General features: G+C 40.2%; 1 protein-coding gene across 8 annotated transcripts in view; it reads right to left on the reverse strand.

Annotated features, from left to right (window-relative positions):
- Positions 1-24,854, reverse strand: part of PREPL (prolyl endopeptidase like) — a 31,254-nt gene that overhangs the window by 4,089 nt on the left and 2,311 nt on the right. For 3 of the 8 annotated variants that reach the window (XR_007355659.2, XM_048842995.2, XM_048842993.2), the window contains exons 2-13: positions 24,454-24,582; positions 22,014-22,080; positions 18,203-18,406; positions 15,457-15,580; positions 10,817-11,033; positions 9,053-9,238; positions 7,278-7,472; positions 6,393-6,568; positions 4,545-4,761; positions 3,834-3,983; positions 1,621-1,747; positions 390-472 (exon numbers count right to left, since the gene is read on the reverse strand). Coding sequence is in view for 7 of the 8 variants with exons in the window: in XM_048842995.2 (XP_048698952.2) it covers positions 390-472; positions 1,621-1,747; positions 3,834-3,983; positions 4,545-4,761; positions 6,393-6,568; positions 7,278-7,472; positions 9,053-9,238; positions 10,817-11,033; positions 15,457-15,580; positions 18,203-18,406; positions 22,014-22,080; positions 24,454-24,582 (1,875 nt within the window). In the remaining variant the exon portion in view is untranslated. The remainder of the gene's footprint in view (positions 1-389; positions 473-1,620; positions 1,748-3,833; positions 3,984-4,544; positions 4,762-6,392; positions 6,569-7,277; positions 7,473-9,052; positions 9,239-10,816; positions 11,034-15,456; positions 15,581-18,202; positions 18,407-22,013; positions 22,081-24,453; positions 24,583-24,854) is intronic. The other 5 variants (XM_048842996.2, XM_075127142.1, XM_048842997.2 and 2 more) reach the window with 5 other exon arrangements.

The following is a 24,854-nucleotide window of genomic DNA, read 5'->3' on the forward strand; positions in this document are numbered from 1 at the left end:
TAAGACTGTACAATTGCATGGTGTAAAGCTTTCGCTTTTGCTTTGCACTATTTAGAGTTGTTCTTCCAAAGGTATCAAAGCACTTTACAAACAATTAAAGCTCAGAACACTGGTGAGCAGTACTGTAGTTAAGTACCCCATTTAAAAGATGGCTAAACTGAGGCACAATGAGGTTAAGTGACCGTCTATGGTCATACACACAGCGAGCCAGGAACAGCAGCTGAGAATTCTAACTCCCAGGCCCATCCAACTCAACCAGTGGTTCTCATTTGTTAGTGCCAGTGTGTATTAAATACTACACAAAATGATGACATCATAGTGTTAGGACAAAAACAAATCTATAATGAAGTGTATACTGACTATAAAAGTGTACAATAGAGGAATCATACCTCATTTAATGAATCCTCCCACAATGGAGCACAATGACTGCCTCCTGCCTGAACATTTAAGATGATATTAGGTATCAGGTTTCCTGAAACAAAAACATTTCATGTCAGTCACTGTTGAATGAACAAGGAAAGGTGGAGCTGTATATGTTATGAGGAGAGGGATGATATTACCACTACCCTGGACAAGATCTTTGTGTAGTTCTACAAGCAAGAAAATTGAAAATCCAAGTTGTGAGACATTAAACCACAAGTGATGGGTTGGTGGATGAACTATTTGCATTAAATAGTTCCTCCTGATTACACATTTCAGGAAGGATAGTATACATACCCAATTATCTCCATTCTTTTCAGAAGGACTGATTTTCTCTTCATGAGCAAGGCAGGAGCAGCTGCCATCTTTACTTGTTCCCTGCAACTAGGCTCCCAGCGGATGGGAACAGCTAATTTAAGAGCTAAACCTGTGAAAGAGGGCCTCTTCCCCTCATTAGTACAGATTAGTTGGATTCTGTTGTGTTAAATCTTAATTTTAGCATCTGTTACCGAAAGAAAGTTCTTGGCTGGTGATAACTTCTATCAACAATATATAACTTCCGTGCTTTAACAGTCATGTCATTATATCTCCGGGAATAGCATGTCTACAACTTCAGAATGAACAGGGAAATAGTACGTTTGTGCAGGCTCTGAAAAAAAGGGCTTTAAAATTCACAGCAATGAAATGATAGATTAAGTGGATTATTAATTTACTTTTTTAAAAAATCATTGTTTAGCACCCATTAGCTTGACTATTTTAAGGCAAACTTTGGATCCCAAATGGGTGAGTGCCTTTTAAGAATCTGGAGATTGAGTATTAAAAGCTTTAGCCCTACCCATATCATTACAAGTAGGCAGCTTAACCCATACAATAAATATGGGTAGACTAATTTCTCAAGGTTATAGGTACCCTCAATTGCTTCCAACCTTTAGATATTGTGCTTTATATAGTACACACATGCACAGTGGAACAAATTTTCTAGGGAGGTTATGGAATACCTGTCATTAGATGTTTTTAAGAACACATTAGACAAACACCTGTTAGGGATGGTCTAGGAGCTGCCTCAGTGCAGTGGACTGAACTAGATGACCTATTGAGGTCCCTTCCACTTTTACATTTCATGTGATTGATGGATAATTAGTTATGTGACTTTTGTGTGTGCTTATATAACAATGTATATAAAAGACACTTCCACATTACCTTTCTTATTCATGCTTCTAGCATGATCCCTTTCTGCTTTTCTAAGTTTATGAACATATCTTAACAATCCTATCAGTGGTATTCGTTGATCATTTTCATATGCTGTGATTAAAACTGAAGGATAAGCCTAAAACAGAGATGGGGGGGAAAAGTTATTAACATTTTCACTTCCTAAAATGTGAACAACCTGAAGAGTTCCACATTGAATCCCTATACTAGTACAGTACTTGAAGGCTTATTACTTTTGATAATGATGGAGAAAAGATATCTATCTTCTATATTTAGCATTGTAGCCAGCTTCTTTTTATAAAGCCCTACATTAGCATCCCTATAATTTTAACTTGAAAATTGGTTTGGTCTGAAAACTGCCAGATTTGCCCTCAAGGGACCATCTGCCATGAAGTGATAACCGAAGAGCAGAATACTCTGACCACGCCTGACCCCTCCTAACACAGTCCCTCTGCTGAGAGTCACTGGAGCAGCTCCACAGTTCCTGAGGACTGCCTCACCCATGCAGGAGTGATGCAAAAGGAGCTCTAATCATTTATCAGCTTACTAATAAGCAAATTTAGTTACAATTAAATTTATTTCTTGCTGTTGTCTTAATTTGCAGATAAAAAGAGTCAAATTAGTAACTTTGCATCAAATTAGATGAGTAAGAGTTCACATACACAGAAGACTATCATTAGGGAAGTTATACAGCATTTGTAACCAGCCACAGTTCAGAGAAAATGAATTAGCCATTCAGAGATGACACTGAAACACTTACTTGCACCATATGTCTAGTGACATTACTCGTCTTCCCACAGTGACAATTCCCTAGTCTGGCAGCAAAACTATTTAAAAATCCTCACAAGGGAAGAAACAATATTTTTCATGTTGTGGTTTGTTGTATAATAGGAATAATCTAATACTTTATAGTATGCCAGCAACAAATAACTTTTGAGATTGATTGTCTAAGGGGAGGTTCAATCAATTTCAGCAGCCATTTATGATTTTGTACACTACAAAGCAATATAGATTATTCCTGAAATAATTAGCCAAAGACGGCTTCTTCATATTCAGTCAGGATGTATCTTTTAAGAACACATAGTTCACAAGCTCAGAGCTTTTTTTTATCAGCTCTATGGTCCTAAGGCCCTAAAGAATGCATCCTTAGAAAATCCAACTCTGCATTTTCATGATTAAATGCTTTTGTTTGTGTCATAAATATAAAGGGAAGGGTAAACCCCTTTGAAATCCCTCCTGGCCAGGGGAAAGCTCCTCTCACCTGTAAAGGGTTAAGAAGCTAAAGGTAACCTCGCTGGCACCTGACCAAAATGACCAATGAGGAGACAAGATACTTTCAAAAGCTGGGAGGAGGGAGAGAAACAAAGGGTCTGTGTCTGTCTGTGTGCTGCTCTTGCCAGGGACAGAACAGGAATGGAGTCTTAGAACTTTTAGTAAGTAATCTAGCTAGGTATGTGTTAGATTATGATTTCTTTAAATGGCTGAGAAAAGAATTGTGCTGAATAGAATAACTATTTCTGTCTGTGCATCTTTTTTGTAACTTAAGGTTTTGCCTAGAGGGGTTCTCTATGTTTTTGAATCTAATTACCCTGTAAGATATCTACCATCCTGATTTTACAGGGGGGATTTCTTTATTTCTATTTACTTCTATTTTTTATTAAAAGTCTTCTTGTAAAAACTGAATGCTTTTTTATTGTTCTCAGATCCAAGGGTTTGGGTCTGCGGTCACCTATGCAAATTGGTGAGGCTTTTTATCCAACATTTCCCAGGAAAGGGGGGGTGCAAGTGTTGGGAGGATTGTTCATTGTTCTTAAGATCCAAGGGTCTGGGTCTGTAGTCACCTAGGCAAATTGGTGAGGCTTTTTACCAAACCTTGTCCAGGAAGTGGGGTGCAAGGTTTTGGGAAGTATTTTGGGGGGAAGGACGCGTCCAAACAGCTCTTCCCCAGTAACCAGTATTAGTTTGGTGGTGGTAGCGGCCATTCCAAGGATAACGGGTGTAATATTTTGTACCTTGGGGAAGTTTTGACCTAAGCTGGTAAAGATAAGCTTAGGAGGTTTTTCATGCAGGTCCCCACATCTGTACCCTAGAGTTCAGAGTGGGGGAGGAACCTTGACAGTTTGTTTGTTCTGTGTGGTACTATACACTGTATTATAGTATACTGTATTAAGAAAAAGCAGAATGGTTTAATTACTCCTTAGTACCTGTGGCTTAATATTATGATAAGGGCAGTAACTTTTAATGCATTCCATGTACTTTTCATCTGCTAATGGATTTCCCCATTCTTCCTGTTCTTCAATTGTCAGAGGGAGATCAGTGTCCAACATTGTATTTAGAACATCTAGGAAAGGGGCCTAAAAAACAAAACAAGAAGATGGTTTCACAAATTTAAGATACAGTTAACAAAAGAGGACACTGGACCTTCACGTACAGTCCAGTCTACTCTGTTAGAATCCACTAAATGTCTGTGAAGGCACAAATTTACGGCCCTACCCAAAGCCCAATGAAGTCAATGGAAAGACTCCTTTAATCCTCTTATAATCATGTAAGCTTGTTCTTCAGGTTAGCAGTGAGCATCAGAAAAAGTTTTTCCAAATAATTATTTATTCTATGTTGTGTACAGAGGTTGTGTATGTATAAGCACCTCTTGATTCTACTTCTGCTGAAATCCTTAGCCATACTTCCATCTCCTCTCACCTTCACTATGACAACTCTTTTCTATAGCCTTCCATAGTCCTACCTCTTCAGGGTAAAGAATGCCTGTCTGCTCCCTTGTATAATGAGATGGCAACATTACCCCCATCCTTGAACAATCTTACACTGAGTAAGAAATTGCTGACCAATTCTGAAATTAGAGAAGATAAAACAAACAGCATGGTTTAACCTCCTATTCCATTAGAAATCAGTCATCTCACCTGTAAAACTATGGCTCTGATGAGGTAAGGATCAGCATTGCACAGAGCTCCTGCAAGAACTCCTCCTGCACTGCTACCTGTTAGTGCTGTATACTTTGGCTGAGAAAATCCTAGTTCATGCAAGAGCATTATACAAGCCTTAAGGTCGTGGAGACCTTTGAGTTTATTATGCATACATCCATCTTTATGCCAGCTCAGGCCTAACTCTCCGCCACCCCTGAAATTTAAAACAATTCAAGTCACAAATGTCACAGAGCTTATGTTTCAAATATTAAGACATCATCATCTGTGGTAATACAAAATCATGTTTTATTATCCATAACTAACCCTCTCTTCCTTTCTGTCTAGCTACATACAAACACCTACTCACTTCTTCACAGTAAAATGTCTGAGGAAAAAACCCCCAACCTAGTATGAGTGCACTGTGTCTAGAACTGCACATGCACCAATCTGCTTAGTGTGACTATTTCATAAGGTCATCACAGGAGGACTATGAGGGAAGGTCTGCCTGGGTTGTTGTCACAGTAGATCAGTATTTTAAATTACCAAAGTAGATAATATCACTTTAAAATTATATATATATACACACACACACTTATAAATAATAAAAGGAAACTGTCAGGGAAAAATTACATTTTTCCATCTGTGTGTTACTAATTGATTAAACAATGAAAATTAAATCAGTTTATTTTTCACCCATTACATTCATTGAGGTGTTGCCTTTCATTCAGTTTGAGTTAGGACACTAGGCAAATCAGTTTCACTTTCTGGTTCAGATACATTTGCACAGTGCTACAATGTGTGGCTGCAAACACTTCAAGGGAGAGTTTAATTCTTTTTTTTTAAAATAATACTTCATTAATATATATATTATTTTGTTAATCGTATGAAATGTCTCAGATATTTTTCACAAACCAGTAATTTTGATCTAAATTATCTTACAGCATCCTTTAATTTAGAACAAAATCTCAACTGAATAAATTGCCAGAATTCTTCATCTGTAATGTTATCATTGTAAAACAAGTAGGACCGGGCTAAGTCATAAGATGTTAACAGAAAAAGAACATGGTTTTCCATTGAGCAATATCAGAATATAAATGTAACTGGACTTAGAAGCTGATTTTATAGTTGAACTAGCCTCATGAGCTACAAATAATATTTCATTGCATTTTCCCTGTTAAAGAACATAACTGAGAAATAATGGAGTTTTCCTGTATCTTTGATCAGATGAATGAATTTTTTAGAACCAAATGAAAGCTGGAAAAAATGACAGCAATAGGATTGTAGCTGAACAGAAAGCAGAGAAGAGTTAGCCAAAAGAGAGACAAGAAATAGGTTATATGTTTGAATACTGTTTTAAAAAGGCAAATGCTTTTCAACAGATATAGATCAAACATGAATGTACGCCACTGGCCTGGGAATAAGAGGGTGATGCTAAATCCTTACACCATGAACATAATAGCAGAAATTATGTTTTTGAGCAAGGACAAGATATGACTTTACAGAAAATGATGTGTGTATTAGAGAAGCCAGATACTGTCAAGGCTAAACTGAAAAATCAAATACAACCATCCTGTAGATAAGTAGAGACACTCAAGCACTGTGCATGGATCTTGTGAATTTAACCTTATTTGCTTTAAGGCATTTGAGTTGTAATAGAATCACTTAATTACCAAAAAGGATACCTATAATTTTATGGAGAGATGGAAACGTGACACTATAGGAATGGCTACAGTACAAGACAGCAAAATTAAAAGGCTCTTCCTAGCTATCCAGATGAGTCTTAAGAATATTGACCATCTGCCCTACAAATAAAAATCTTTATTACATTATATACCTATAACTTACCTAACATGGCAATATGCTAATATCCAACCATCTTCAATTAGCATCAGATTCTCAGCTTTAAAGCTCATGTTCAAATCTATGCCATAAGCTCCATATACATGAACCAGAAGTGGTTTCCTGTGTAGCTCTTTAGAATTTGTATTATAAAAAACTGTAATTGGCACCAAAATTTCATCCTAGAAATGAAGGAGTATTTTACATTAAAGGATGTTTCAGAGTTCACAATGACACATGGCAATGAAAACGTCAATTATTTATTTTAAATGTGTTTTTTTGATTACAGTAATTTTTCCCCCACTTAGATTGTACAAAGGACTCTTGAAAAATAAAGCGAGAGACTGAACCTCTGCTGGGCTGGTTTACTGACGCAGAGTACAAAAAGTGCAACACCTGAGGTGTTTTTAAAGTATCAAAGTACCCAGCTCTTCCATCCCCTTGTAACACCATCAATATGTATTATGAACTAATAGTTTAGCACTTACTGTAGCAACAAACTTGTTATTAACTTAACATCTCAACTTTTTTAAACTCAGAAGGTTAACTTTTCCCCCTTCTTGACTGATGTATGCTGTACATCGTTTTGGCATTTTTTTGTTTGTCATAAAGACATAACACTAATACAATTGTATCATGTCATGTTCAGCTACAGCCTCTTAACTATAGCATACCAGCTCCAAGGTACACCAAATCTAGAAAAAACATTAACACTGCCTTTTCCTGATCTTTTTACTATAGCGCTGGAGAAAACACCTGCTATTCTAGTAAATATGGCACCAGTAGTTCTTTATGGTATTTATTCCCTATTCCCTTCCAGAAAAGTTTCTACAGAGGAGGTAGGGTGTGTGGGGAAGGTAGTGAGGAGGGGAAACAGCTGAAAAATCTTACCTTGCTCTTAGCTTCTAACCGTACAGTGTGGCAATTAATTGTAATTGGTGCCTCCTGCTCAACGAGATGATTTTCTGCCAACGTATATGCAAAACGTTTAGGGGGTTGTACTGGGGAGGTGAGCTGAAAATAGCAAGTGCTGGCATTGTACTCAGGATGGGGTTCTGACTCAAATGCACAGGCCCATGCAGGTAACTGAGAAAATGAAGATTGTTAATAATCCCAAAAATGTGAAGTGAAACCTTTTACTGCTTTTATAATTATGTCCATTTTCTCCTCTCCAATGAAAAGAGTTGGACATAATGATTAATTACCTCAGTTTGCATTTAACACAAGCTCCATGTCTTATACATTAAAATGTTTAATGAAACAGCGTCAGCAAGTGTAAGAATTTAGCTCATCTTTTTCTAAAGCCACCTAATGAGGTTCAACAATGATTTAAAATGGAATATAAAACCTAATTCCAAAGTTTTTCATAGAGAGGACAAAATAAATACAGCCATATTCAATGGACCATTTAAAAATGGGAATACTGTATTAGCAAGATTTAAAAAAATATATAATTAAGATATTCTCTCTTTAGGAATTACCTTGTATGCTACTGTATTTTTTAACAATTTTCCTTATCTCATTTCCCCTGTGATATATCACTTCTTGTTCAACTTGTAATACAGCCAAGTCAATGTCACTTATTACTCCAGTGCCGTAAGTTGACTCAGTAGTGCTCAGCCACTTAAAACCCCTGCCTCTAACTTTGTTCCCGTGCTAGCCACTGTGAAGAACAAAACCTTTTCTTGGCACATCTACACTCAGAAACTCACTTCTATTATGTTTAAGATCTTTAACTCTACTAAAAATGAAAGGAATCAAGATTCATTCTTTGAGAGCAGCAGGGTCCTGTGTCAAGCCCCCTGCTAGACCACAACTTACTTTAAGTAATTCTGGTTAGCAGGTTGATAGAGGCTTCAAAAATTGTGCCACTAAAAGTCAAAGTTTTACAGAGAAATTGCAGTCCCTTCTCTGAACAATTGATTCAACTGAACAAGATAATTTAAGAAAGCAACAGTCTCAGTGACTGTGCTGAAAGTGTACTATATTTACCTACAGGAACACCATTAGGAAGGAGGTTTGCGGAGTAATTTATTGCAATAAGGCTAAGAATTCTTCAGATTTGTATTTTTGAATAAATACAAAGAAGCAATTTTAAAGCCTGTGGTTGAATTGTTTGTCTGCAGAAATTAAAGTATTTTGATGAGATAGAAATTAAAAGGAAAAAAATCAGAGTCAATGAAAATTTGGCATCTAACAACTAGGAAAAGGAGGAAATATTTATTTTTATCAAGCATATTGCAATAAACATAATTCTTCTAAATTACTTACTATTCGGGTGTGTCAGCATTACACATTGGTTTTCTGAATACTCTTTCAATATAATCTGACTTTGGCTATCTCAGTGGGCCAGATTATGATACCCTAATTCTCACTGCATAGTACCTCACACCACCGGTTGGCCCACTGAAGTCAATGAGACTACTACTTAACCTGAGTAAGGGGATCAGAAACTGGCCTTATGGTAACAGGTCTGACTGTAATATGAGATCACAGAGGACAGTAACATACACTGGAAAGTACAGACAATGGTATGTCACTCTTCTGGTATTCACAGCTTGTCTGTTGCGGACATTAATATTAATTTCTATTTTTATATTAAAAGCCAAATGCGAATGTCTTCACATAATAAACCAATTATTTTAAAAATAAAATCTAAAATATACCTTAATAGACTGAACAGAATGAGAAACAAGAGAAATCACATTTAAATAAAGATGACCATAGCGTTTCACAAACATCACACAGTGATCTCTGAACATCTCTAAGTCTATTAGCTTAGTCTTTTCTTGCAACGTGTAAACCAATTGCCAGTTCTCCATACCATAGGAACCAACTGGAGTCTTCATCAACTACAAAATGAAAAAAAACATACATGAATGAAAGGACAGGAGTTACAAAAATAATGCATACGCACTTGGGAATTGTCATACTGGAAGGTGTTAATGTCTGCCATCAATCACAGACCTGGTTAAAGTTGATGGGCATGCTAACCATCCTTCTCTTCAGGCTAAATGGGAATGGAAGGAGCAATTAACTGCCCTTTAATATAGTGATTATAACTTGAGACAATAGGAAGCCACTGTCCAAGCAGGTAAGATGTGCGAGCTGAGGGGTTTCCCTGGAACTGAGGGTACAACTCAGGGGGAGTTAGAGGATTGATTGGTTGCAGCTGCATGAATCTGTGTGCGCGTGCTTGTGTGTGGGGGGAGAGGTGGGGGAGGGGCAGGGAAACAGCAGTGAGTGTGGCCCTAAGGGGGAGCAAAGAGACAGCTTGTTGGGCCACAGAACTCACTGGAAAGACTGTAAAAAATGGCAAGCTAAGACATTGCCTGTTATTTGTTTCTACTGCATTTAGGGACTCTATATACATTCTTTGTAAACAGGATTGAATAAAAAAAAATCTGATTTGTATAATCAATTTCTCCTAGTAGGCAAAACAACCCAAGAAAGTCATGAAAATTGGCTAACTGCTTGGGCCACCAAGGCAACTGTATAAACACTGGTATCTAGCCATCTCTGCTTTCAGTAATGGCTAGTAACTGATTCTTTAGAGGAAGGTGAAGTACCTTCAAAATAGATTTAAGCCAGTTGTGTGAATACTGCACATGCTTATTCAGTTTCTCTGACTTGAGTGTATATAATGAAGAGTGGTATAAACCAGCCAGGCAGAATGTTGGCATCAAGTTAGATGTCTATTCCAACAAGGGACAAGACTTCCTGTTTATGTACTAAAACCTATAAATCAAGAAACTGAGCAGCAGTGTTTTTTTTTAAATAAACCTTGCAGTATTTTCTATGAGATTCTAAACATCTCAGCAGGAAAGTCAATAAAAAGATGAAGTGGTGTCCAAGAGGACAATGTATGCACTAAAGACTGGGAATCGAATTGGGTAGTTACAAATTTCTAATGCATATTGTAGAAATGTACATTTGTAGAAGTAAGGTTAGTGCTGATGCAGTGTGATAGACTGATGCCCTGCAGACTAAAATTATTTTTTTTATATCTAACAGCATGGACAATGGCAGTACAAATTTCCTCACACTGCTCAGCCAATGTGCTTCATCACTAACCTGTGGGTGGTATTTTTCCAGTAGACAAGCTAGCCAGCTAGAAATTGCACTGAAACCAACAACATGTTTTAATATAGGCTAAACAACCACAGTAATAATTTTCAGCCATTACCAGATGGGCTAGAGTCAAACTAGCATTCCTAAAGGTGAAATACTCCCATATACGGTTGTTAGTCCTTAGAGTCATGCAGTCCCCTACATGTCTAGTTTTTTTTTTTAAATCCTCTAGTAAGCTGTCAAACACAAATAAAATCAAATTTCTCACCCTTTACAGATAAATTAAAGTCATACTTCCATGTGATTTGTAGCAGGCATCTGAACCAATACAATACTTCACTCGTTTGTCAGAAGATTACCTTGTATTCCGCAGGTTCTCCGTAAGTAGTAAGAACGTATAATTCATCATTTCTGTGCTCAACATGATAAATGACCCCTTTGGTTCTCTGTTGTACGAGAATAGGTGAATTAAATGGATCGTTACAGTCAACCAACCAAACTTCGGAACTAGTCTTGCTGTTACTGTTGATGGTGAGAAAACGTCTGTCTTTTGTGCAATATATATCCACAAAAAATCTGCATTAAAAAGAGAAAAGGAAGTTCAACTCATGGAGTTCTTATTTCAAAAAATCCTCAGTTCTGTCAGAATCAAGTAATTCTATCTAAGTCAAGAGGAAGCATATCTAGTGGTTAGGCCAAGGAATGGGAAGTTCAGCACTCCTGGATTCTAGTGGTAGATGTGTTGTCTCCTTCCTGAGATTCAGAAAAATGCACAGTTATAAAAAGCTGGAATCCTCCAAAGCAACAGTGATGAGAGGCAAGTTTTGAAATCAGTTGGACAAGAACAGATTTTCTTGATGTTTTAGGCGAACTGGCAGCTCATCGAGGAATAACCACTAAATAGGCTCAAAAGATGCAAAAAACATATTATGAAAGAACATCAAACTTGCAAACTCTTCTGCCCAAATGAATGGCTTAGTAAAGTGTTCGAAATCATCATCTAGAAAACAGGAAAAACTTAACTTTGTTATAGGGAGTAGTGAGAGACAAAGGGTAATGGCAGCTGCTTCAGAGAAAGACAGTGAATCAAAAGTAAACACTGGCTAGTTGTTGACAAACTGCAACCACTGTTATATATTTGCAGCAAATATTGTACAAAGTTTGTCATGTGAGGTGTCTACAAAAAGGTTATGATTTGTTGGTTATGATTATGCTATCTGTACGTGTGTATCATTTTGTAGTTGAAGTTATGAATATTGGCTATGTACTTGTATCTCAATGTGTTTTGATTCTAAGTAGCCTCAGTGAAGCATTTGGTTAGCTTCTTGAGAAACGTCTATTCTCAGTAAGTGCCCAGTCAAGAAACACTTAACTGACAATGAACTTTGGGAGACGCCAATCCATACCTGAACTTTCCTGGGAACATTCAAACTAACATGTAAACAATGGCGTCGGCCTGTAAAGAACTGAGTCATGCATGGACATGTGACTTGCCCATGTGACTCCAAACTCCATCTTGCTGCTGTGAATTCCACAGTAAGACAAAGGGGTGTCCTTTCACGGGCAGAGGATATAAAAGGCCCTGAAAACTCCTCCATTTTGTCTTCAATCCTGCTTCTGACCTCTGGAGGGACTTTTTCTACAAACTGAAGCTCTGAACAAAGGACTGAATGACCCATCCCAACTGTGGATGTACTCCAGAGATTTGATTTGAACCTGCAGTTTACTCTATCACTGCTACAAGCCTGAACCAAGAACTTTGCCATTACTGTATGTAATTGATTCCATTTAACCAATTCTAGCTCTCATCTATATTTTTTCCTTTTACGAATAAGCCTTTAGATTTTAGATTCTAAATGATTGGCAACAGTGTAATTTGTGGGTAAGATTGGACTTGTATATTGACCTGGGTCTGGGCTTGGTCCTTTGGGATCAGGAGAACCTCTCTCTTTTACTGGGGTATTGGTTTCCATAACAATTCGTCCCCATAATGAGTGGCACTGGTAGTGATACTGGGAAACTGGAGTGTCTAAGGGAATTGCTTGTATAATCAAAGTCTTTTCTGTTTGGCTGGTTTGGTTTGCCTTGATGTGCAAAGGAACCCCAGCCTTGGGCTGTAACTGCCCTGCTCTAAGCCATTTGTCCTGAACTGATACTCTCAAAAGCGTCCCACCAAAGGCAGCATTGTTACACTAGTATGAGACACAATCCAACTTTGGCTGAGATGCTTAAAACCACTGAGGAAGGAAATGACAATTTTCTTTTCTTTAAAAAGAATATGAGGAGAATATGAAAAAGACCACAGTATGCATCCGATGAAGTGAGCTGTAGCTCACGAAAGCTTATGCTCAAATAAATTGGTTAGTCTCTAAGGTGCCACAAGTACTCCTTTTCTTCTTTCTAAAAAAGAAAATGATCTAAATGAAATCTGGTGTGGCAGAAACAAGAAAAAATAAATTTCCTGGGGAACAAGTAGAAAGAAAAATCTTGGAAGCAGAACACAAAACTCAAGACACAGAGGGACTAATAATCACCCCCTCTCCGCCCCCCCAAGTTTGTGACCTACAAAACTACTTTAGAAGTAATAACATCTGGCCTTTGAGATGGTGCGATGCTGTGGAGGTACTTAATATTTTCAGTGGGTTCAGTCTGACTGGGGCAGTGATTGGAATGGGAGGGGAGACTGGCATTTTGGTTTGAATATTAGGATAATCTTAGTTGGATCCACTTTGGGATTGACATTGGTAAATATGGGAAAAGAGAAAAGGCATTGTACGTGAGACATTCTGAGCTGTACTTCCTCTTCTTCACTTGCGTGTGCTGCATTCTTCTTAACTGCAGAGGTTTGTAAAAATGTAAAATGAGTTTTAGAGTCATTTCACTCTAGTGGATGTCAGTATCAATGATGCTTTGAGACTCTGGTAATAGGCATGATACCAAAACCTTAGACAGTGTCCTATCAGCCGCTACCAGATCACAGAAAACCAACTGAGTTCTCAGTGTGATACTGTATCTAAGGGGCTAATGTGATCTTTTGATGCATAACCAGAGGAAGCAGGAGGAGGGAGGTGGTATTACCTGGTATTAGTGATTCTATTACTGGAATACTGGGCCCGCTTCAAAAGAGGGGGTTGAAAAATTGGAAAGAGTACAGAAAAGAGTTATAACAACTTGAAGTCTAGAAAACACACCTTATAGTGAAAGACATAAAAAGCTCAGTGTATTTAGTTTATCCAAGAGAAGATTAAGAGGTGAATTGATAACTCTCTACAGATACCTACATAGGAAAAAGATTTCTGATAGCAGATGGCTCTTTATTCTAGCAGCTAAAAGCCTAATGAGAGCCAATGGTTGGAAGCTGAAACCAGATAGATTCAAACTAGAAGTAAACTGCAAATTGTTAACAGTAAGAATAATTAACCACTGGAACAACTTTCCAAGGGATGTGATGCATTCTTCCATCACTTCAAAGCTCTACATTGACTGCATGTCTTTCTAAGACGACATATTATAGCTCAAGCAGAAGATATGGTCTTGATGCAGAAGTTACTGGGTGAGGATCTATGACCTGTGTTATGCAGGCAGTCAGACTAGATAATCATTATGGTCCTTTCTCTGGCCTTAAAATCTACAGATAGGAATTAACAAAATCTTTAAAGAGCATTTTCAGGGCTTTAATTTGACTGTGCTGGTAGTTGTCTTCCCCACACCGTCTGTGAATGTTCCAGAGTTAACTACTGTTACTTGTTTGCCTCTCCCCTAGTTCCCCACGGTCCTGCTCTGGTTCATTCCCTTTCCTCCTTTGTGGTGGTGTTAGAGCTTCTAGACTTTGCAGAGAATAAGCCCCCTGGTTACCCATTGCCTACCAGAGTGGAGCACTGCACTCAATCAGCCAGGATTCCATGGAGGTCAGGCCGTAAAGTGTTCCATTCCTTTCACAAAAGTGTAAAGCCCTAGTTTTATTTTTTTAAATTATATTATTAATCAATCAATCTTAACATTTCTAAGAAGCCGAATGCTGCAAATCTCAAGAGCTCACCTGTTCATCTACATCTTCCTGATGTAGAACAGTAACACCGGAGAATTCTTTAACTTCTTTTGCCCACAAAGCAAGTGGTTCAGCTATGCACTGTGCTAGAACATGAACCTTTACACTCAGCTTGCTGTTTGATTTACAGTAATGACTGTGACCCTCAGAACTGTGTCAACAATTTACCCGTGGGGAAGCGTCTGGTCAGTGCAACTTGTTCCGCTTGATTCTGCCACCTGCTTTATAGTTTTATACAATTGGATGTATAAAGCGCAGTTGGAAAAAGGATCTCAGTTATTTCATCGCAGTTGTACAGCATCAGCCATGCTCCCGTTAAAAAATTATTTCTTTACTGAGAATGTAATTCAGTAAGACAAAACTATCAACATATTTACAATGTACTGTATAAAGCTAGGATCCTCAGAGAGACAAGATCGTGCTGTAGGGCTGGAAAACTAGTTCTGCAGTCAATTTAGCAAGAATCTGCTTTTCTTCCTAAACCACTGCTTCCAGAAAGGTTACTGAAAGGTATGCAGTCGACAATAGTTTGATCACACAACGGCTTCACTCGTAGACTACCCATAGCACCAAGGCTTAGCCCAAACATTCTTTTTTAACAAATGTAACCCACACTAACTGTAGAAAAAAATGCTACCTGGTTTTCACCAAAGAACATCTTGACCTGAAACTGACCTTGACATTTATGAACCACTAAACAGGTAACCGAGGACAGTTAAATTTAAGCTGATCACAAATCGGACATAGTACATTATCTCCAAGCACACCTGATAATCAGTAACAGAAAAAACAGATTTTACATGATTTAATACATAGCGTGGAAGAAAACATTTTCTAGATTTTCTGAACAATTATGTGTTTATATATTTTATGAAAATTATTATGAATTATAATTCAACACATACAAGAATATATAAGGGATAGTTTAATATGTTTGATGAGAGATATTACCTTGGATCTTGTTCTGTATAAACTATCTCAGCACGTTTTCTATTAGCGAAAGTGGCCAGAAACACCTTATGGCATACAAGGTTCTTCTGACTGGTGTAGAACAGAACATCATTTGTAGCCCATTCTGAAAAAAAGACAAATGCAAGTGAACTACACCACAGTATTTTGTGTTATTGAAGGAGTAAATAAAAGGAAATATTTTGCCCATCCCAAAGCAAGTTTCAGAGGAGATTTGTGAAAAAGTTTGATCTTGGGAATCTAATCTGAGTTTAATTAAGCTAAAAGTTGTATTTCTTTTTTCCTCAATTAAAACTTATTGTTTTCTGGCCATGACGTTAATAGTTCTGATTTGGCCTAAAGAGGAAATCCAGGCTTCTGTGGGTCAGCAGTGAAACATCCCACAGCTGTCCATTATCAAGCATTTCCCTTCTGACTTATTACACATTATGCACTAGGAGAAAACACTTTGCATAGGCATGTCAGGTCCAATTCTGTACTGCATAGAACCTCATGAAGTCATTTACACCTCTGCAAGGTGGGTGTGAATAGCTGCCATTCTGATTAAGTAATGTTTTGCACAAGTATACATGGTCACACAAGGTGGAAGACACTGAAGAATCAAGCCTATTTTGCTTTTCCTTTTATAGATTGAATCGTCTGGGCAGATCACCTCAGATTCTAGTCACAATGAGGGAAAACATGCCAGTGGACAGTTCAAGGCACTAGAACAGCCTATGTATGAACACCTACTGAATGGTCAATCTGCTTTATTCTGATCAGTAAATTAGGAAATTTTGCCCAGAGTTTTGCAGTTCATAGGCTTAGCCAAAAGATCACTGAATACAGGATAACGCATCTAAAACCGGTCTCCATACTGGCCAACAACAACAACAATAATAATAAAAATAATCAGTATGGACATACATATGGTATAACAAAGCAGTATACTCTCTTTACTGTATTGCTCTAATATGCTGTAAAGGCAAAGAAGGTTCTCCACTTCCATTTCAGTATTGTGTTGTATATTTTACCAGCAAAACTGAGAGGTAGTAAAGTTTCCTAAGTTAAATTAAAGGCCCCGGGGTCCCAATCAAAGCCTATTGAAGTCAACAGAAGGACTCCTAATTGACTTTGGGGGCTTTCAATTGGGCCCCATATCCTGAAATCAACTGGAACTGCAGTTGTTCAACATTTTAAAATGTATTTGGCACTTGGGTCCTAATTTTCAGAGGTGCTGATCACCCGCACCACTGACTTCAGTTGGAGCTGCAAGTGCTTGCTAAATCAGGCATGAAGGCCCTGATCCTGCAAATGTTTATGTATGTGAATAACTTTACACACATTCACAAGCCTACTGAACTCAACAGGCACATTCACATACATGAAGTTAATCATGTGCATAAATGGTGGCACGATTAGGAACCTTGTGTAACAAAGGAATGCCCATTGAACTAAATGAGCTGCTTTTGTTTGAATTGCAAAAAGGACAATTGTGTAGTATAAAAGACAAACTTTCGAGCCAGTAAATCTTTGTAATCAATTGAGAACCCTTCTGCAGTTTTAAAATGTGTGTGTCTTGATATGACAAGATAGGTAAAAGATATCACCTTACCTACCTTGTCTCTCTCCTGGGACCAACACCGCTACAGCAACAGTTCTTTATAGTGGATATCAATTTCAACACAGCAGTCCTTTATTTTGTTTAAAATATTATTACTGATTCTAAGTTGCAATATATGGAGCATTTTATCTTGCCGTTTTGTGTATTCCACATTACATTTACAGACCACAGTAACTCCTCACTTAAAGTCATCCTGGTTAATATTGTTTCATTGCTGATCAATTAGGGAACATGCTCGATTAGAGTTGTGCAATGCTCCCTTATAAGGCCATCCTTTGGCAGCCGCCTGCTTTGTCCACTGCTTGCAGGAAGAGCATCCCCTTGCAACTAGCTGGTGAGGGCTTGGAACCAGGGTGGACCAGCAGCCCCCCGCTCCCCTAAGTTCCCTGTGCAGCAGCGGCCCAGCAGGCTATCAATTGCCAGCAGTTCAGCTGTCCCTCCCTCCACTGCCTTGGAGCTGCTCTCCAGAGCCTCCTGCTTGCTGGGGGTGGGGGGCGGGGGAGGACAGGGAGGCTAATGTCAGGGTGTCCCCCTCCCCCCTGCTCCCCGCTTACAGAGCAGGGGGGACACAGGACAGGGCTCAGGGAACTTCCTGGCAGCAGCTGCTGTGGTCTCAGCTTGCTGATTAACTTAACAAGGTAGTGTACTTAAGAGTGGTGTCAGCCTATTTAAAAGGGAAATGCGCATCTCTCTCTCTCACACACACACAGGGTGTGTGGCTGTCTCCCCTCCCTCCATTCGTGCTGCCTTGTAGAGTGTGAGGCTACATTAACAACGAGTTGACCCTTGAGGGCTCAGCCAATTGCTAGTTCATCATTTAGCAGTAAGGCATTCCCTGGGAAATATCCCACCCTCTGACTTTACCACCTCAACCAAGGTTCACAATCATCATCATCGCTGTGTAAGTATTAAATTGTTTGTTTAAAACTTATACTCTGTGTGTGTGTTTGTGTGTGTATATATTTATAGACTTTTGTCTGGCAAAAAAAATTTCCCTGGAACCAAACCCCACCCTATTTACATTAATTCTTATGGGGAAATTGGATTCACTTAACATCGTTTCGCTTAAAGTTGCATTTTTTAGGAACATAACTACAACGTTAAGTGAGGAGTTACTGTACTTACCAAAACTAAACACATTTGGGATAATATATTCCACCATTGGTAACTTCTCAAGTTTCGTAACAATACAGCTTGACTCTTCAGAATTTGAGCTTTTTATGCTGGTAGCCATATACCTCTGATCTGGGGAAATTCTGATGCGCTGAATAATCGCATCATGAAAACCAAGATCTTCAGTACTGAGTAACGTCTCAACACTTCCTTCATCTAGTACACAAAAGAATACAGACAATATTATCCAAGAATCAGCACAATGAATCATAAAAGTTTATATTCTGCTAATGATATCCAAAAGTGGAATTTATTAGCATGGAATAGTTCAGGTGTCTTAACATATGAGAATAAACAGTATCATAACTGAGTTTAATGGCATGTGTGAAAAAGATTTTGTTGTTGCTATTTTTAAAAATATTTTTTGATTTGTAAATTTGCCTGAAATGGAGACCATACTTCTGAAGGAAGGTTTAACTTTAAAGTTCAAATTTTTGAGGTATTTGTGTGCAATGAGAGGAGAAATATTTTTCACCCTTTTGGAATTAAAAAAATGGGTGAATTAATTTTGCTTAATTTTTTTCCTCAGCGAAGTGGTCTGTTTTGTATAAACCCAAAGTGCTGACTGAAAAAAAAAAAATCCAGAAATTTATGACCACGTGAAAACAAGAATTTATCATGGAAGTCTCAATATAGCTTTTGCTACTAATGTAAGTTGATAAATACCAGGGAGGGAGAGGAGTTATTTAAGTTAAGTGCCAATGTTGACATAAGAACAAATGGATATAAACTGGCCATCAACAAGTTTAGGTTTGAAGTTAGACCAGAGGTCCCCAAACTGTGGGGTACGCCCGGAGGGCATGGAGGAACGTCTGGGAGGGGTGCAGCAGGGCCTGGGCCAATCCATATGGGATGTGGAGAGGGAGTGCCACCCAGCCCTGCTCCAGTCCCATCCCTGGCCCTGCGCCTGGCCCCGCGCCTGGCCCCACCCCCAGCCTCAGTGCGGCCCCAGTCCCAAGGCTTGGGGAGGAGTGGAGCTGCACCTGGCCACGGGTCTGGCTGCCAGCCCCCACCACAGCCCGGCTGGGGCTCCACTCCCAGTCTCAGCCCCCAGCTGCAGCCCCAGCCTTGACCCCCTTACCCCTGTCCACATCCATGTCCCCGCTCCCGGCCCTGGCAGGGGGCATGGATGGGGTAAGGGGGGGCTGCAACCTCAAAAGTTTGGGGACTGCTGAGTTAGGCAAATGTTTCCAACAATCAGAGGAGTGAAGTTCTGGTACAGCCTTCCAAGGGGAACAGTGGGGGCAAAAAACCTAACTGGCTTAAAGACTGAGCTTGATAAGTTTATGAAGGGGATAGTATGATGAGACTGCCTACAATGGTATACAGCTGATCTGCGACTGCTAGTAGCAAATATGCCCAAGAGCCATTGATGGAACACTAGATGGGAAGGGCTCTGAGTTACTACAGAAAATTCTTTCCCAGGTGTCTGGCTGGTAAGTCTTGCTGATGTGCTTAGGGTTCAACCAACAGCCATATTTTAGGGCTGCTAGGCGTTTGGTTTTTGACCGGAATGCCAGGTTGAAAAGGGACCCTGGTGGCTCCGGTCAGCACTGGCGACCGGGCCTTAAAAGTCCACTTGGCAGTTTAGCGGGGGCCTGGGGCTAAGGCAGGCTCCCTACCAGCTCTGCATGGCTCCCAGAAGTGCCGCCAGGTCCCTGCGGCTCCTAGGTGCATGAGCAACTAGGGAGGCTCCACACGCTGCCCCCTCCCCGAGTGCTGGTTACGCAGTTCCCACTGGCCAGGAACCACGACCAATGGTATCTGCGGGGGATGGCGCCTGTGGGCACGAAGGCAGCACATGGAACCTTCCTGTCTGCCTGTGCGACTAGAGGCTGCAGGGACCTGGTGGTCGCTTCCTTGGAGCTGCAGTAAGCACCACCAGGACCCTGCAACCCCACCCCGGAGTCTCCTCATACTCCCCAAACCCCTTGTTGGATCATATTAAAGAAGTTATGTATTAAAATCACAAATGAATTTGATTCCCCATAGTTTAAATTCCAGAGTATTACTAATTAAGAGGTCTCTTGGTTTTTGGTACTGTTTCTCTCCCTCTATGTGTGAAACTTGCAAGCTGCTAATTGTGTTAGTACATTCTAAGACAGAGTCTGTTCTCAAAGCAATACTCTAACAGAAACAGCATCCAGAGACTCCCCGCCCTTTTGTTGTATTAACAATTGTGATTAAAGTAGAGATAGAGGATGTATGTGGATGGATGCTTGGTGTGGATAATAACTGAATGATCAGGGAGGTGCTAAGAATCCAGTGTCCATCGGCCGAAGAAGGCGTCAAGTGGAAATAACCAGAGGACCCCCGCAGGGCAGACTGGAATCCACCCAACAGCCTCAAGAATGGGAGAACCAAAGAACAAGGTAACATCTAGCAGCACGGAGCCGTCAGGAATGTGCTATCTGCTGATTGATTCAGCAACAGCATGATGAAGCAATTCCCATAGACTGGAATAGGAAGAAATTCCTATAAAAATAGGACTCTAAAAAGTGAGAACTTTGGGGTCTGATTCTGCAAACCAACTTCCAGGAGCATCAGATGAGCATCTGACAAGCCCCTGCTCCCTCCTCATGTCCAGGCCACCTGCCCAGTGGCTTGGCATGAGCAACTCTAAGGCTGGTAACTATGATAACAACCTTGCAGAACCTGTGTGTGTGTTTGTATGAATGAATGTGTGAATAAATATGAGATTGAATGGAATGCTATAGCTATAACTAACTGCTTGCTATGATTCTTTCTGTATTCACAATAAATGTGGTATTTTGCCTTTTTCCCTTTAATAAGATCCTGCTGGTTTTTATTTTATTGGTATAACACCCTCACATCCCCTGCCCCATCCCAAGCTCTCAACCCCTGTCACACCCCAACTCCCTTGCCTAGCCCAAAGCCCCCTCCTGCACCCCAAACCCCTCATCCCCAGCCCTCATCCCCCCTGGACCCCAACCTCCTGGCCATCCCAGAGCCCCCTCCTGCACCCCAAACTCCTCATCCCTGGCCTCACCCCCAGCTGAAGCCCTCAGCCCCCATTCCCCCCCAACCTCCTGCCCCAGCCGGTGAAAGTGAGTGAGGGTGGGGAAGATCAAGCAACGGAGAGAGGGGGGATGGAGTGAGTGGGGGGCAGGGCCTCAGAGAAGGGACGGGCATGGGCAGAGCCTCTGAGAAGAGGTGGGGTAGGGGTGTTCAGTTTTCTGTAATTAGGAAGTTGGCAACCCTAGCCATATTTGGGGTTGGGAAGGAATTTCCCCCCAGGTCAGATTGGCAGAGACCCTTTTCCCCTTCCTCTGCAGCATGGGGCACAGGACACTTGCTGGTTTAAACTAGAGTGAATGGTAGATTCTCTGTAACCTGAAATTTTTAAATCATGGTTTGAGGACTTCAGTAACTCAGCCAGAAGTTATGGGTCTATTACAGGAAGGGGTGGTTGAAGTTCTGCGGCCTGCGTTGTGCAGGATGTCAGACTAGATGACCTTATAAAGTTTGAGACTTTTTAATATGTGTAATCATATGACATTAATCCCCAGTTCCTGTGCCATTCTTCTTTCTAGATTCTGGAATCTGAAGCTTTTACTACTTTTATAAAATGTATTGCTTAAACATTTTATTATGTAACACACAATTTTGAGTTATTTTTGTTTTAAGTTTTTTTTTTAAAAATTAAGTAACAGGGATGATTAAGCTTGAAGCTAAGTAAAGTATCCTAAAGTGTCAATGCATACGGAAAGATCTGAGCAATTATGTCCAAGAAATATCTTACCAACACCTGCTTTTGAACGAAATATGCAGCCATTTTCTTCAAAGTAAACAGAATCCCCAAACCTAATCTGTTAAGCACAAAACAGACATGTTGCCAATATAGGCAGAATTATATCATGGTCGGACCTTAGAAGTCAAAATATTTCCTAAAAGTCACTACAAACAATCTGTTTTCTTTCAGAGTAACAGCCGTGTTAGTCTGTATTTGCAAAAAAAAAAAAAAAAAAAAAAAAAGTACTTGTGGCACCTTAGCGACTAACCAATTTATTTGAGCATAAGCTTTCGTGAGCTACAGCTCACTTCATCTGTTTTCTGCTGAGGTTATATAGTACATGAATAGGCCTATGGTTTTATGTATAAATAAAATCTAATTCAGCAATATATGCATAATATTTTATATATAAATAAGACAACAACATATAAAAGATGTGCTTGATACACTTAAGGATTTTGTTAGCCATATTCAGAGGAATGAAAGGAAGTCATACACACAAAGATTTTCTTTTTTTAAGTCAATATACTGTAACACAGTGCTCACCAACCTGTTGATTGCGATCAACTGGTCAATCCTGGAGCATCGGCCAGTCGATCACGATCTCCTGGCCGCTAAAAGTCTTGCGGTGCAGGGGCTCAGGCAGGCTGCTTACCTGCTGTGGCCCCACACTGCTCCCAGAAGCGGCTGGCACATCTCTGCAGCCCCTGGGGGAAGGGTGAGTGTGTGTGTGTGTGAGGTAGCTCTGCGTGCTGCCTCCACCCCCGGCACCGTCCCCATGGGTTCGGCGCTTGGAGGCGCAGGCAGTGCATGGAGACCCACTGCCCCCCTCCCTCCCAGGGGCTGCACGCAGAGACGTGCCAGCAGCCATCCACTTCCAGGAGCGGTTTGGGGCCACAGCAGGTAAGCAGCCTGCCTGAGTCCCACTGCGTTGCCGACATGGAGCCACCTGTGGTAAGCGCCTCCTAGCTGGAGCCTGCATCTTGTACCCCCTCCTGCACCTCAACCCCCAGCCGAAAGCTCCCTCCCAGCCCCCGCACCTCCTCCCACACCCCAAGACCCTGCCTCCTCCTGCACCCAAACTCCCTCCCAAAGCTTGCACCTGTCACTCCTGCTCTTCAACCCCTTGCCCCAGGCTCAGCCAATGCACACCCCAGAGCTGAGAATGTTGCACTGATTTGTGACAATCCCTGAAGGATTTTTGATCTATAAACCATAAATGACACTAATAAAAAGTAAAACTCATGAAATGTCCAGTGGATTCTGAGATTAGGTGCAGTGTGACCATGACAACTGCACTCAAACTCCCTCCCAGAGCCTGTACCCCAACCCCCTGCCCCATGCTCAGCCTGCACCCCCCCACACACACTCCGAACCCCTTGGCCCCAGCCCAGAGCCTGCACCCCCTCCTGCACCCCAACCCGCTGCCCCAGCCCAGTGAGAGTGAGTGAGGGGGGAGAGCAAGCGATGGAGGGAGGGGGGAATGGAGTGGGTGGGGCACAGCCTCGGGGAAGGGGCGGGGTAGATCCTGCATTGATCTTAAATTCAAAAAGCCATCTTGTGCGTAAAAAGGTTGGAGACCACTGCTGTAAGAAAGACATTTCTCTGGTAACTACACAAGCAAAAAGCATTATCCTATGAACAGATGACTTAACAGAATTACTCATTACCCAAGCACGTTATTTGCCTTAATCCTTGTGCCTGCAAACACTTATGTACCATTAAGCACCGGAATAGACTCACTGAAGTAAATAAAAGCTATAACAACGTTTACTAATAAGTAATATACAAATAGGAAAAAGTATGCTAACAACTTGGGTTCAATGGGACTATTCAATACTTAACATTAAAAAACTCAGAATTGAGTTTAAGGCTCGAGGCCTAAGGGCCCAATCCTGCAAACACATATGCATGTGCTTAACTTTAACTATCGCAAGTAGATCAATTGACATCAATGAGACTACTCCTGGTATTGAAGTTAAGTGTCTCTAGAACTGGAGCCTAAGAGAACAAAGGTCTTGTAGTTTATGTCATCCTATCACTGCATGGAATCAAAACTCCACAATTCAGATACCATTTCCCCCCCCCCCCCAACTTAATAATGGGTGAAAGCATTTAACTCTTCTCTTGTATCATATAATCCACATTGTTTCCCAAAAGGCCAGTTTAACTTTATCCTATTAGTTTATTATTGCATCTATTGACTGTGGTGGCATTAAGACTGCTGTTCACGTAAAAGTAGTCAGTTAGATCAAACATACTGCAAGCATATTCAGGACTATTTTATTCATACTTTATAACTATCAAAATATTTAAAAATCAGGACTATGAACATATAACAACTTAACCAAAAACATGTAGTGTAAAGGCATTTCATAGTAGGAACAACTTAACTGACTCTTACTTGTACTAAACTATGATGCATTTAAAAAAAAATTTTGCCACTCACCACTGGGCTGCTCATGCCAAATGTATACTTGTTGTACATTACTTCTAATTTCTTCTTGATTCTTTCTGCTGTATCCATATATCTTGCTGAAGTTACTTTCCAGTTCTCCTGCTCTGATTTCAAAAGATCCTGGTACAAATACGTCAATGCAATCAAACTCTGATTTTAAATGTCCAAAGTTATGGTTGGATGCTCTTTGTCTATCAAGGTCACTTTGCATCACTTATGCAATATAAATCAACTTAAATTGGCTGGGCTGAAATCCATCTCTTTGAAAATCATTTTCAAGTCACCCTTAAAAAAACACTGTCAATGTAAAACAATAACTCATATTTCTGTCTGGAAATATTTCACCTGCTATGTATTTCAAGTAACACCTAAGATTCACATTATTGGAAAAA

The sequence above is a fragment of the Caretta caretta genome, chromosome 3 (assembly GCF_965140235.1).
Source record: "Caretta caretta isolate rCarCar2 chromosome 3, rCarCar1.hap1, whole genome shotgun sequence".
In the NCBI taxonomy this organism is placed as follows: domain Eukaryota; kingdom Metazoa; phylum Chordata; order Testudines; family Cheloniidae; genus Caretta; species Caretta caretta.